General features: G+C 41.9%; 1 protein-coding gene across 1 annotated transcript in view; it reads left to right on the top strand.

Moving 5' to 3' along the window:
* Cpa6 (carboxypeptidase A6) overlaps positions 1-15,787 on the top strand; it is a 314,726-nt gene that overhangs the window by 240,402 nt on the left and 58,537 nt on the right. The window contains exons 7-8 of the mRNA XM_057791043.1: positions 7,235-7,345; positions 8,230-8,320. Coding sequence (XP_057647026.1) covers positions 7,235-7,345; positions 8,230-8,320 — 202 coding nt within the window. The remainder of the gene's footprint in view (positions 1-7,234; positions 7,346-8,229; positions 8,321-15,787) is intronic.

The raw sequence follows: 15,787 nt of genomic DNA, 5'->3' as shown, positions 1-15,787 counted from the left end.
TTCCCAGGAATCTGATGCCCTCTGGTCTCCACAGGCACCTGCACACCTGTGGCACATATAAGTTCATCAGGCAGACACGCAAAAAGGATAAACGTTTTCTGAAACATATAGAATACAACTGTGTCAGTGTGAGAGGCAGTTAAAATTCTAAGCAAATGCATTAATAGAATGAAACCTTGAAGTTAGTAGGGCAAACTTCAGCTCAAGAAAATATCAGGCCGGGCAGTGGTGGCGCACGCCTTTAATCCCAGCACTCGGGAGGCAGAGGCAGGCGGATCTCTGGGAGTTCGAGACCAGCCTGGTCTACAAGAGCTAGTTCCGGGACAGGCACCAAAGCTACAGAGAACCCCTGTCTCGGAAAAAAAAAAAAAATCAAAGGAAGAGAAGGGGTAAGGAAATGAGGGAGCCGATGACAGCGTCAAAGCATTTGTCCCGTTGGGTCTTCTTTCCTATGTAATTCATTTCTCCTCTAGGCACAGGTAAATGAACAACTGATCACACAAATACATCTTTAAAATACTCCCCAAACCACAAGAGAGTCATACAACCCCAGGTCTAAAACCAAACAAGAACAAGGTTTATCTCAGGAATACAAGGACAATTTAACAATAAAAATGTTGAGCGAAGAACATTGTAACAACAGGATTCATGTTCACACATTTATAAAAAATCACTTGCTCAAATCCAACATCTGTTAACGACAATAAAATATTATAAAATAGGACGGGTTTTTTTTTTTAAGATGATTGGCCTTGTTTTCAGAATTAATGGGAAGAAAGAAGGATCCAAAAGAGTGAAGATATGGGATAAGTGGAATGTCTGGGCTCGTGAAGTGATTCTTTTATGCACTGACCTGTCTTGTCAGCTCATAACTTTTTAAGTTACCTGGGGTTTGATCACAGGAACCATGTAAAAAAAATAATTAAATAAATAAATAAATAAATAAATAAGAAACACAAGAAGCTAGGAAGCTAGATGTGGTGTACACATTTGTGATCTCAGTGCCCGAAAGGTAGAAACAGTCAGAGACTTAGCACTTGCTGGTCAGCTAGCTACTCCATTTGGCCAGTTCCAGGACAGTGAGAAATCCTGTCTCAAAAACCAAGGTAAACAGCACCTGAGAAGTGACAGCTGAGGTTGACCTCTGGCCTTCACATATATATGCACACATACATGAAAGCACCACACACACACACATACACACACACACACACACACACACAGAGAGATTCTGAGTAAAACTTAATTTTAATGAAAAAATAAATACGCACACATATATAGAAGAAATATGTAAGAACATTTGCCACAGTTTAAAATGAAGCATCATGCACAATCTAAATGTCCCTCAACAAATTAAGGCATGTTATACATGATCTATACTAGAACACCATTTATGAGCTATAATAAATAAACTCTCAACTTATTAAATGGCAACATATACTGGAAAAAATGAGGTTATGTAATATCACAATAATATTTGCATAACATTTCAGAGCATACACACAGTAGATATATTACACATCAAAAGATTATATACCATGATAAAATAGGATTTACTCCCAGCATGCAAGGCAAGTTTTAAAAAATACAAATCAATCAATGGACTACATCACACTGACAAACTGAAAGATAATAATGACATGATTGTCTCAATTGACAGAGAGAAGACATTTGAGAAAGTTCATCATCCTTGATTTTAAGAATAGTTTGTGTGTAGACGGAAAGTTCCACAACATAATAAAGGTCTTTTATAGAAAGATTAATATTATAATATCATAATCAACAGGTAATGGCTGGAAGATTTTACACTAAGGTCTAGCACAACATAGGATGCCTATTCTGACCACTTCTATTCAATGTCTTATTGAAAGTACCAGAAAAGTAAGCAGATATGGAAAATAAAGGACAAAGTAAATCTAAATTAAAAGGGCCAAGTAAAACCAGGAAAACCAGTAGCCTCTTCAATAACTGACGCCAGAGATACTGGGTTTTTACTTGAAAATGACTGAAATTGGACCATTGTGTCCTGTATAAGAATCAACTTAATGGGCAAAAGACCTAAACCTAAAATCAGAAACCACAAAACTCCCAGAAGAGAATATAAAGGAGAAACTGCTTGCTATAACCTTGAAGTTATAGATATCACATCAAAAGCCCAGGTAACAAAATAACTAGTACTGTATCAAAATGGAAAGCTTCTGCCTGGCAAAGGAACCAATCTGCTACATAAAACCTTGCACAGTGGACAGGGAAAGTGCATTTGTGAATGATAAGTGGTCAACAGCTAAAATATTTATAAGGAGCTTTATGGGCTAAGGATGCACAGATCAAGTTGGTAAAGAGCTTGACTGGCATATACTGGCCTTGGTTTAATCCACAGGACCAAATAAGCAAGGTGTGGCATTGTGTGCCAGCAATCCTGACATTCAGGAGGCAGAGGCAGTAGGACCAGAAGATCAAGGTCATCCTTGGCTGTGTGGAGCTTTTAAGGACAGTTTTGCAGAGCCATTTGAGGAGGTGTGGTGGTCCTGGAGGAATTATATTACTGATGAGGGCTTTGATGTTTCAAAAGCCCCAAGCCCTTCCCAGAAGACTCTGTGTTATATTTGTAGTTCAAGTTATGAGCTTCAACTCCAGCACCCATGTCTGCTGCTTGCTGCCATATTTCTCTGCCATGCAGACTCCAATCCCTCTGGAACCATAAGCCAATTAAACTTTTCCTTCTATAGTTGCCTTGGTCATTGTGTTTTATTACATCAATAGAAAAGTAACCAGTACAACTTGTTAAAGAAGATCAACTTTCCAGTATTTGTACAGTAAAGACATTAGTTAATAGAAATTTTGCTTATTTGTGGACATTCTGTTGAAGCTGGCCAACAACTTACTGTTGAGCCTTTAAAAAGAGTACAATATGGCTTGAGTTTTGTTTTACTTTATTTGTTTATGAGACAGGGTCTGTAGCCCTAGCTAGCCTGGAACTTAATATGTAGATAAAACTGTCTGACCTGTTCAATTCACCTACCTCCACCTTCTAAGTGCTAGGTTTAAAGACATGTGCCTGAAGGCCAATCTGTGGGGCATTTTCTTGATTAATGATTGATGCAGACAAGCCCAGCCCACAGTGGGTGGTGCCACAGGAGAGCTGGTAATCTTGGGCCATACAAGGAAGCAAGCTAAACAGGCCATGAAGAGTAAGTCCATAAGCTACATTCCACACCTCTGCTTTAGTTCCTGCCTCCAAGTTCATGCCTGAGTTCCTAGCCTGACTCACCTTTGATGGTGGACTATGGCATAGAAGTGAATAAACCCTTTCCTCCACAAGTGGCTTTTGGTCAGGCTCTCTGTCATCAATAGACATCAAGCTAGAAGCAGGAGAATGCTCGTTAATGTCATAGTGTGCAAATCTCATCTCGAATAAGTCCTAGAGACCAGCTGTGGCAAATAGGACCTACAGTTAGCACTGCTGCATCATATCCTTTAACCTTTACTAAAAGGCCATGTCTTAAGTGTTCCCACCTCACAAGACATAATAAAGAAGGCAAGCGGAAGCTTTTTGAGGCCATGGATATGTTTATGGCATGGATTATGGTAATAGTTTCACCAAGGTATACTTATTTCTAAATTAAGCAAACTGTATGCATTAAATATGTACAACTTTTGTATGTCAATCACATTTAATAATGTGGAACTATTTTTAAGAGATACTTTGAATTGCACTTTGAATATGGTAAAAGAAAAATTCAGATAGCCTAAATGGATTTTAAATGAAAAGACTCCTTCCCACACACTATATCCTGGGCCAACTCCCCAGAGACAACCATTGTTAGAAATTTCCTGTTTCTCCCAGATATCCCACACAGGGACAAGCAGTTCTATTCCATACAAATGGATTTTTAAATGTCTGTTTTCTCTACCTAACTTAAGTGTACACTATGGGCTTCTGTCTGACTCCAAAATTGTAATGCAAAGTCCTCAGATGTGGCATCAAATTTAAGTAAAATCCAATTATAACAACAGCTCAGTCAGACAAGTACTTGCCCTAGATGCATAGAAACTGAATTCAGACCTTGGAACCTAATTTTAAATCTGTTGGGTGTATACACACTTGTAATACCAGGAAGTGAAGGCAGGTGGATCACTGTGCCTTACTAGCCAGCCAACTTAGCCTACTTGGTAAATTCACGTTAGTGAGACCATGCCTTTATGTCTTTTTTTTTAGTTTTTTTGGTTTTTCAAAACAGAGTTTCTCTGTGTAGTTTTAGGACCTCTCTGGGAACTCTCTCTGTAGACCAGTCTGGCCTCAAACTCACAGAGATCTGTCTGCCTCTGCCTTCCAAGTTCTGGAATTAAAAGGAGTGCACCGCCATCACCTGGCAAGACCATATCTTAAAATAAAAATGAGGTAGACAACACCTGAGGAATGACACCCTTCATTGTCCTCTGACCTGTACACACATATGTACCACGCCCCTTTACAGACATGAGCGTACACACACAGAACAAGACCCCAAAGGGGCTTTCGTAAGGTGACGAAGGTCTGTCAGCCACTAAACTTTTCAAGAGAAGTCAAGAGAGAATAGTCTCCAAACGATAAGTATGAAGGCTTGAGGCTGTCATGTTACAAGCATGTGACATGTAAATAATGTGTGGTATGATGTGTCAGGGAAGGGAATTGTAGAATCCAAAGTTCACGTATACACATATTCATATATTCACATATACATTTATATTCCATATATTAATAATTACATCTAGGGTTTAGATCAGAGGAAAACTACTTGTCTAGGATTAATTTCCAACATACACATGCATGCACGATATCTCTATATTTCTTACCTTTTTTCATTAGCGCAAAAATTTAGGCAGAGCTGAAACACTCTAAGAATTTGTTCACCTATTTATGGGCTCTGCTGATAAACAATCAAGATTAATCCACGACCTGGGGCCATGTTGGTGTCTGAGGGCCAAGCTGTCTCGGGGGCCAGACCAATCTGAGTGGCCTACACTACACCCAGAGCAATGGTGTCATCCAGGCCAGGGCTACTGCCTAGGACCAGGTCTGTGCCTGTCGCCCTACCACAACTGGGGTCTGTGTTAATGTCCATGGCTCCTATACATTGAAAGCCTTGACAATCCCAGGGGTCTGGTCTACTACCTGTAACCATGTCAGTGTCTGAGGGTCATGCTGTTGTGAAGGTCATGCCAATCTGAGTGGCTTGCATTGTCACCTGGGGCCATGGTGACCTCTGGGCCCCAGCTGCTACCAAAGACCCTGTCTGGGTCCTTGGTCCTACTACAGCCAGAGTTTGTGTTGATACCCATTGCCCATAGTAACACCAAAGGCCACATGGATACTCAGGGTCTAGGCTGAAACCTTTGGCCTTGTTGGTGTCTGAGGGACATGTCGCCACTGGGATCATGCTGATTTGGGTGGCCTACACTGCCACACGGGACCATGGTGTCATCTGGGCCCGGGATGCTGCCTGGAGTCATGTCTTGGTCTATGGCACAGCAGCATCCAGGATTTGAGTTGATGTCCATGGCTTCTGTTACCAGAGAGGGCTGTGTGGATGTTAGGGGTCCAGACAACCACATGAGACCATGTTGGTGTCCAGTGGCCTTACTCCTACCAGGACCATACTGATCAAGGTAGCCTATACTGCCATAGGGGCCATGGTAACGTAGAGACCCAAGCTGCTGAAAGTCATTTCTGGGTCCATGTTCCTGTTGCAGCTGGGGTCTGTGAAGATGTTAGTGGCCCATGACGCCAAAGCAGGTTAAGAGGAACCATGTGTGTTGAAATCTGCAGGCCATGCTGAGCCGCACACCCCTCACTGGCCCTGGGAGAGAGCTGGCCCTGCCCCTTGCTGAACACAGCAGCAGAAGAATTGGCCCCGCCCCTCACCATGGGTACAGGGGAGCTGGTCCCAATGGCATGGGCCTAGGAGGGCTGGCTCTGCCCCTTGCCTGAGAGGCGTGGTCTCAGGGCCCCAGCCAACCAGCTCAGCTACCACTAAGACCCACATCCTGGGCCTTGAATGGACCCACCCTAACATCTACCCAATCTATGACCATTGAAGTATGAACAGACTAATCCTGTAGAATGATAATGGCAGGATCTCCATGACTCAGGGCAGCAGAAGGGTATCCAAGAGGAGTTTTTGGTGAGGGTCCGGTGATGACAGTGTGCCAGGGGCCGTGAGTCAGACCAATGACTCATTATAATGAACATTTTGTGGGAGGGGCTGATTAGACAGAAGGATACACTGTGTAACACACTGCAGCACCTAATACCACTAGGAGAAATGAAGAGGGTTGGAAGAGGAACAGGGTGGGCTTTTTTGTTTGTTTTGTTTTGAATTGATTTTGGGGGGCTGCGGGGATGCTGCAGGGGTGAGGGAAGATTGGGAGGTGAGTGGGATTGGAGTTCATGATGTGAAATTCCCCAAGTATCAATAAAGAATTGTGTTATTAAAAAAAAAAAAAAAAAGAGTACCATTGTCAGCTCTGAAGCAAGTCTCCTGGCTGGTGGCCCTTGGGCCAATGTGTAATTATTTGAGATCTGGCTTAAGTTCTCTATAGTTCATTTTAGTTTTCACTTAGAAGCTTTGTGTTAATACAAAGTCCATTCACTGAAGGATTTGCCCGGGATTTCTGTAATAAAATAGAAGAATTTGCAACAACAACAAAAAGTTATTATTGTTGGTAATATTACCAGTAATATTGGTAACCAAGAGTCTTTTTTATTGTTTTTATTGAGCTATACATTTTTCTTCATTCCACTCCCTTCCTACCCCTCCCCTTCTGCCCTTTCATGTGACCCACGCTCCCAATTTACTCAAGAGATCTTGTCTTTTTCTCCTTCCTATGTAGATTCATGTATATCGCTCTTAGGATCCTCTTTGTTGTCTAGGTTATCTGGGGTTGCAAACTGTAGGCTGGTTTTTCTTTGCTTTATGTCTAAAAGCCACTTATGAGTGAGTACATATTATATTTGTCTTTCTAGGTCTGGGTTACCTCACTCAATATGGTTTTTTCTAGATCCATCCATTTGCCTGCAAATTTCAAGAGTCTTGTTCAGAGAAAATAACAGAGCACAGTTCCCTTCACTTGTTACTTTTCAGTCCAGCGTGTGTGATCCTTCTCTGAACAGAGAGGTTTTCTCCCACTTGTTTTTCTCTTAAACTCACTTTGGGTATCCAGCAATCAGGGAAGTGTCTCCTTTGTCTTTCAGGCCCTTCTGACCTACAAGACTGACCCAGCCATGAGAAAAATGTTGAATCATCTCTACTTCTATATCATGCCTGTGTTTAATGTCGATGGGTACCATTTCAGCTGGACACACGTAAGTTGCTTTGCCTATACATTGAAGAGGAGACTGAATAGGCCATAAAACAATAGTGAATCGGGAAAGGAGTTTGCTGATCTGCCCTCTAGTGGGTTCAAGAGACGTCAGAGGCTTCATCCTCAGTCATTTTCATAACTTGCTTTTGCATACGATTTTATAGAAATAAAGATTTCCCTTTCCAAATACATTATTAAAAATCACTAGCATTGCCTAACCTATTCAGTTTGCCTATAAAGATAAACCAAAGGAGATAGAGGAGAAAATGACTAAAATACATTGTATCAAACGGTCTAAGAAAAAAGCCAAAAATATAGGAGACACTAAGATGGTGGCAGAAAGCAGAGCATGGGGCTGGGGCCGGGCTAATCCTTGCCTCTGTCTTCTCCTAGCTGGTCTGTGCTAGAGGAACTCACCCCAAGGTGCTGTGGTGCCTTTACCCACTGGGCAACTAAAATACATATGAATGTCTTTTTGTGCTGACTAGGTTTAACTCTCAACACCATCTAGAATCACAACTTAATGCAATCTAGAATTGCCTGCGATCTGATCAGGCTGGCCTGTGGGCACATCTGTAGGGGATTGCCTGGATTGTTAATTCATTTAGGAAGAACTAGCTCAGTGTGGGCAGCACCATCTCACGGACCCAGCTCTGGACTGTATAAGAGAAGAGAAAGCTAAGAGACTAGCTGCTCCAATTCCTGTCTTGACCCCCTCCCCTCCCCCACGCAAAATGACAGACTGCAGCCTGGAAGTGTAATCCAAACAAACCCTTTCTCCTCCAACTTTCCTTTTGTCAGGGTATTTTTATCACAGCAATGGAAATGAAGCTAAAACACCTCTTAAGTACCGTGTTCACTGCCTGATGTTTTAATCATGTCTAGGATCGATTCTGGAGAAAGACAAGGTCCAGAAACTCTAGGTTTCGCTGCCGCGGAGTTGATGCCAATCGCAACTGGAAGGTGAAATGGTGTGGTAAGTGTGAAGCGTCTGGGTTTTAGAACCTTGGTGTGGCTGGTGTGAAGCGTCTGGGTTTTAGAACCTTGGTGTGGCTGGTGTGAAGCGTCTGGGTTTCGGAACCTTGGGGTGGTTAGTGTAAAGTGTCTGGGTTTTAGAACCTTGGTGTGGCTGGTGTGAAGCGTCTGGGTTTCGGAACCTTGGGGTGGTTAGTGTAAAGTGTCTGGGTTTTAGAACCTTGGTGTGGCTGGTGTGAAGCGTCTGGGTTTCGGAACCTTGGGGTGGTTATTGTGAAGCGTCTGGGTTTCGGAACCTTGGTGTGGCAAGTGTGAAGTGCCTGGGTTTCAGAACCTTGGTGTGGTTAGTGTGAAGACTCTGGGTTTCAAAACCTCAGTGTGGTAAGGGTAAAGTGACTGGGTTTCGGGACCTTGGTGTGGTTAGTGTGAAGACTCTAGGTTTCAAAACCTCAATGTCGCAAGTGTGAAGCGTCTGGGTTTCAGAACTGTGGTGTGGCAAATGTGAAGCATCTGGGTTTCAGAACCTTGGTGTGGCAAGTGTGAAGTGTCTGGGTTTCAGAACCTTTGTATGGCTAGTGTGAAGCATCTGGGTTTCAGAACCTTGGTGTGGTAAGTGTGAAGTAACTAAGTTTCAGAACCTAGGACAGCACAGAGACCACCCTACACAATGATGCGCCAGGCAGGACTTCACTAGGAGCCTGATGTGTGTATGTGTGTGAAATCCTGACATAGACATAGATTGAGGCTGGAGCTATGGCTCAGAAGGGGAAGCTCTGGGTTGGATTTTAATCACCACAAGTAAATAAATAAATAAATAAGTGAACAAATACATGGGTAAGAACACTATAGCTATAATTTTCAAAAGAAAGTCTTAAAATGCCTTTTAATATGTTAAAAAATCAAAGTTTTAAATTTGTCAACTTAATCCTGAAAATTTGCCTATTTCGGCCCTAATACAATGGAAGGTGCTTAGTCTTACTGCAACTTGATGTGCCATATTTTATTGATATCCTTGGGAGGCCTTCCCTTTTCTGAATAACAAAGGAGGAGTGATGGATGGAGCAGGGACAGAGGGAAGGTGCAGGGAGGGAAAAGGAGGAGAGGAGGGAAGGAAAACTGCAGTCAGGATATAAAGTAAACAATGTTAAAAATTTAAACACAGATAAAAGCAGAAAGCCGAGAAATAGTTGCTCTTCATACCTAAACTAGCAACTCAAGGTTTGCTGTGTGACTTGGTTCAGTGTCTCCATCCATATATGCCACCAGAGCAACACTCAGCCTGACCTCACGTCTGCAGTGATCAAGGACGTCCTGTCCTTGGCCGGAGTCTACCGTCCTGCCGCTCAGTCCTTTACTAGACGCTCACAGGGAGAAGAGATTTCCCTGCATCCCACACGGTTGTTCTTCAAGCAGGGAGAGAATGCTGTTTTGTGAAAGGCAGACTTTGCAGAATGAAGAGGCAGGGATGGGGCGGGAATAAGAAAATCCCTCGGCTGGTGTACTCGAACAGAAACAGGAGGGCAGAGGTACTGTACACGGCTGCCTACTTGCAGAATCCATAGTTAAGTCCTTCAAAGTATAGACCATAGAAGTCGATTCATTCTATCATGTTTGGGGGGACTGTTTTAGAAGCCACTACCCCAACCCCCCAGTATCAGACAGAATAACTGGGCATGGGCTCAGCCTTCTTCCACCTACCCTTCCAGGTAAAGGCTTTCAATTAACCAGAAATGTGAATAAGAACACAGAATTGCTGAGGAAAAAAAGGCCTCAAATTGTGACAGGTGTGGTTTGATTCTGATCAGTGATTTGGATGACTCTTTAATCTGTAAAATTGTAACTCCACTTCATGTGGTTTTTATACATGAAGTATAAAGAATCTTACATGGGTGGAGTGTCTAACTCACTTCCAATCCTGAACACCACTGACCTTCCTCCCTATATCTAAAACAGAGTTAGCCCCTGAGCCTTAAGTCAACTGATGAAATATGTCCTTTCTTCATGTGATGTAAGCAATCTCGAAAGTGCTCACGTTTTTGGAGAAGAGAATGCATTGTGTGGATGCCCTGTGGTATTATAGGTGAAGAAAATGCATTGTGTGAATACCATGTGGTATTATAGGTGAAGAAAATACATTGTGTGAGTACCATGTGGTATCATAGGTGAAGAGAATGCATTGTGTGAATACCACGTGGTATTATAGGTGAAGAGAATGCATTGTGTGAATACCACGTGGTATTATAGGTGAAGAGAATGCATTGTGTGAGTACCACATGGTATTATAAGTGATTTTGGGGGTCTGCTAATTGTTTTCTCCAAAGTAGGCTAAGTCGGTGTGTTCAGGGTAACTCTCTCTGAACATTTGTACCACCCCTCCCTAGCTTAACCTCCACGGGCTTTTCAAAGATGATTACAAAGTCATGAGGATGGAATGTTCAGGAATGGTATTAGTCCCCTTATAAAAGAGGCCAAAGGAATTTGATCTCCCTTTTCTACGGAAAGATACAACTATAAGGCTACAACTGTGAGAAAATTGATCCTCACCAGATACTGAAGTATTTAATACCTTGAACTGAAACCCTCCATCCTCTAGAACTTGGAGCCACAAATTTCTATTTATAAATCACCTAATTTGGTGCATTTTGCTCTAGCAATCAGAATATGCTTAGATAGTCCCTCAGTCCTCTAACTTAGAAAGCAGTGTGTGTGTGTGTGTGTGTGTGTGTGAGAGAGAGAGAGAGAGAGAGAGAGAGAGAGAGAGAGAGAGAGACCATATGTGCATATGTGTGTAAGAGGACACACTCCTATATGGACACTGGGGTCACAAGCAGACATTAGATGTCCTCCTCTGCCACTCTCCCAGAACACGGGGATCATGGTTTCTTGGCCAGGCTAGAAGTTATCAAGCCCCAGCAATCCTCCTGTTTCTACTCATTCCTGGGCTTGTTGGGTGAGTATTTGAAATATCAATTCCAGTCCTCATGATTGCTCAGCAAGGGCTCTCAACTTCTGAGACATTTCTCCAGCCTATGATATTTTTTAAATTCCCCTTTCCATTTTCTCTGCTGGAGGCATTCACAGCCTCAAAATGCCAGGAATGCCCCACTAGTTCCTAAGTGTCGGTACCCATATATACATATCACATGTATGCCACAATCATCTCAGTAGAGTACACAGGAGGAAAATGAGTTGAGTAACCCTAGCAGGCAGGCGGCTCTGCCTATGTAACATTAGAATGTTGATTATATTCGGTTACAATGAAAGGAGAGCTGTGCTCTTTGTTCTTTCTGAGCCCAGCGTGCCTACCTCGTGCTTATTCCTTCTTGGTTTCTGCCTTTCCACTGTCGTCTCTACTAGAAGTCTTTTGATTCTCCCCAAACTTTTATTAACCACTGATTTTTTTTTCCTATGATTCAACACTCAGGACATAGGAAGGATTGTATCAAACCTCCCTTGCAAAATAGACCAGAATAAATAATGTGCAAAAGCCGGCAGCCAGCCTTGGGTCTCTGCAGAGATTCAGGTGGTCTAAAGATAGATACGCAGGCTCCCTCCCTCTCAGCCGCAAGTCTACGCCACGATAGCTCTGAGCTTAATTAGTGAGACAGGGACCAGTGCTGAGGGAAGTACTGTAAGATTGGAAGTATAACGAAGTAAGTATGAGTTCCCCGAATAAACTCCAAATGAACATCCATAGCACAAACATCCAGGACCACTGAAACCACTACCGAGTCAATATCAAGCTGAAAATACAACTGTTTCTCTCTCCCTAAGCCAGTGAGTCTCGGGTGTAGAGAGCAGAACATAAAGCTGCCTCTTACTGTGAAATCCCCGCAGACTCCCGTAGGGTAGTGGATGCGGGTTACAGCAGAGGAGTGGAGAAAGCAGCTTAGTAAGAACATGCAGAAGCAGGCACGCCTTCCTAATGTTTCACCCCTCTTGGGGGACCTCGAGCACTGAAATGATTACTTCTCTGAACGACCAGCAGAGGGGGCCGTGAGAGGAGTGCCGCAAAGCAGGAGGACACACATTCATTTTGTTCATTCATTTGCCAGCGTTCATTGAGCACGCTGCTCTCGAATAATCACTGTGCTTTTTTCTTCCCGCTGTGCACTCTCTTTGGAGTATGTCATGAGCACTGGTCTTCCCAAATTGGAACAAATCCAGAAGAAAGACATAAACTTTAATTACTATTTAGAAAAGCCTACAATAAGAGAATATGATCACAAATCATTTTTCTAACAAGAAATTTGTATGTACTATAGGGACTCATGTCTGTAATATAGGAATTTGTGTTCGTAATATAGAAGACTCATACCTATAATATAAAGACATGTCTATATTATACAAAGACTTTTATCTACAATATAGACTTGTATCTATAGGACAGAGACTTATATTTATAATATAGGACTTATATCTATAATGCAGGAGTTTGTATATAAAATATAGGATTTATACCTATAATATAGGTCTCCTATCTATAATATAGGAACTTATATAGATAATGCACAGATTTATATCTCTAAGGACCAACATCTATAATACAAGAAGTTGGGTCTATAAAAGGCTTCTTACTGCCTGCATGACAACTCAATTTTAAAAAACACACAAATGGTTTAAACAGATAGCTATTATTAAAAGGAGTTATTAATGGAAATAAGCACCTGATGATGTCCTCAAAAACATACATCAAAGCCACACCAGGGTACCACTTCACATATATAAAGACAGATAATAAAATAGATAATAAGTGTTGGTGAGGGTAAGAAAAACTGAAACATTCGAACTTGTGGGTGTGGTGTGAAATGCATTCATTTTGGAAACAGTTTAGTATCCCAACAAAAATTTAATATCAATTCTGCCTCTAGATGTTTATCCAAGAGAAATGAAAATGGCAAAATATCAGTCACACAATAATCTGGAAGTGAATTCCATAGCAACGGTGTAGATAGTAAGAAAAAAAAAGACAAAAACCTAAAGTCTACTAACTGTTCAATAGGTAAACAAAATACTTCCATGGAGGAAGGGAACATTATTCCCTGTCAGGATTCCTAAGTCCGTAGCTGGGAGAGATTTCTGTAACAAAAGACAGACTAATAAGGTTAACATGAGACGCCCGTTGCCCAGGATAAACCCCAGCAAATAATAAATAAATGAAACAGCCCACTCAGCAGCATCGACCAAGAACAGTGGACTGTAGAGATGTGCTAACACAGATGGAACTAGAGATCAGTGTGTGTTAAAGAAACTCTGAAAGATGAACATATTTCCAGACTTTTGTAGATCAAATTTAAAATCACCTTTCAGCAGGGAAGTAGCAAGACAAAGGAAAGAAAGCATCCTTGGGCTTGGAAATGGGAAAAAGCTGGGGCACTAGCAGTGGGAAGGTCAGGTCAGTAAGTTGGTTATTTAAGTCCCTCTGGCTGAACTCCCAAGATAAGGACCTACAGGAATCTCCAGTGATGTTTCTGTCGTTTCTGGGGAAGAATGAGGGGTAATCTTTGTGATGTATGTCTTGCTCTTAGGCAAACAGGAAGGAGGGGGAAATTTCTGCCTCCTTTCTTTAAGTATCCTTACTCAGCAATCCTTCAGATTCAGAGGAGGCATATTCTGGTCTCCTTTGCCAGGGTAAACTTTCTGTGGGGGGCGGCAATATAAAGAAATGAGGTACTAGCATATGCTTCAATATAGATGAGCCTTGAAAACGTGGTGCTAAGTGAGATAAACATATCACTGGAGACTAACTACCATAGCATTTATATGAAGTATTCAGAATAGGCAAACCTATAGAGACAGAATAGATAAGTGATTACCAAAAGCTGGTATGAGGAGAAACGAGAGAATGATTCCCGTTGGGCAAATGGCTTTATTTTTAAGGTGATGGAAATATGATGAAATCCAATAGAGGTGGTGATTGTGAGTGTAGTAAAGACCACTGAATTGTACACTATTAAGGAGTTTGTTTTATGGTACATAAGCTATAGCTGCTATAAAAATGAACAATGATGCTCTTGTAAAAGATTTTTTAGCTTCTATTGAGGAGCATTTAGGCATGTATTTAAATAGTCTCTCTTTAGAACAGATTTACCTAGTGTTATAAACTTTAGTATAAAATAGAGATAATTGTGTTATTTTTTAGACTTTATTGGTATGTGTTTTAATCAAAAAAATGATCTCTTTTGGATATACAGGTGTCTTTTTATTTTAAAAAAAAAATAATATGCAGATATCTTGATAGATCATCTGGGGTAAAGGGAGAAACCTTTACAGGCTGGTAGCCTCCAGCCAACACCTGTGAAGTAACAATAGCAGGCCCCTGGCTGGCTTCCTGAGAGGCTGGTTCCCCCAGCTGGAGGGCTTTTGTTTTCAGAGAGCTCTCCTCAGAACCTGAGTGGCAGAGCTCTGAAAATAGAGAGTTTCAGAGACTGGGTGTAGGACAAGGAGAGGAGGCAGGGACCACATTGCTAGATTGTCTGTGGGGCGATTGGGGTGCAAAGATATATCAAGAGGATTTTAGTCAGTCTTTCCAGAAAGAATATAAATTCTCTTTAGCATTTTGTAAGGGCAGTCATTGGAGGTGTAATCTGGTATATAATCTAGTTATCCACTAAGGACTGTGGATCTGTTATGAGAGGGTCTAAGGAAATGCTGACTCGCAAGATAAGCTGAGGGACAGAATTAATCCACGTCAAAAGTTCAGAGCCTTGGAGCCCACAGCAAGGAGATGCTGCCTTGGGAGGCTGCGAAATTTCATCACTGGGGATTTATAGGCAAGCTCTGGATAACAAGGGACATGACAGAGCAGACTTCAGGACACTTGTCACTCTGTTGGTGGTGCTGCTGGCATGTGTCATGTTAATCCCATGTCAGATGAGACCAAATCAAATAGTAAGGGCCTTCTCAGTTCTACATGATAAAATTGTATCATAAATTCCTGAACTAACGAGGCCACACCCACCTTCAAAGAATTATTCCTGATCCTAGAGAAACCTGAAGTGGAAATCTATTGACTGTTCTTGGTCTTTGCTTTGTGACCAATTAAATGTGAAAAAGGTATATTCATTAATATCTTCTGTGAGAGTGAAGAAATTTTAAAATTATAGTCTATCAACTAAAGTCCTAAGTTTGGTTGAGCTTTATATTAAAGGAGTTTAAGAATCTAGAATTCAGTGATTGGAAGCTGACATCATAAGGGATTTGCTCCCCGTCGGTGGCTAACATTTGCTAAGGATAACTCATGGCGTAAGTGTGGGGCCTGAACTTCTCATTGGTAGGACAGCATCATCCATGGGTGACTAAAGAAGAAACGAGGAAAGAAATTTGGAAGCTTGTTCAGGAGGACAATGGGAAGTCAAATCTGTGTGTCACCGGTGTCCCTCTTTGTAACAACAGCTCTGACCCCCTAGGGATCAACCTGTCAGCAGCGGTCACCATGACTCCTGTGCAGAAAGAGTTAAGGAATGGG

The sequence above is a fragment of the Chionomys nivalis genome, chromosome 16, assembly GCF_950005125.1.
Source record: "Chionomys nivalis chromosome 16, mChiNiv1.1, whole genome shotgun sequence".
Lineage (NCBI taxonomy): Eukaryota > Metazoa > Chordata > Mammalia > Rodentia > Cricetidae > Chionomys > Chionomys nivalis.
This window is presented reverse-complemented; position numbering and strand designations above follow the sequence as displayed.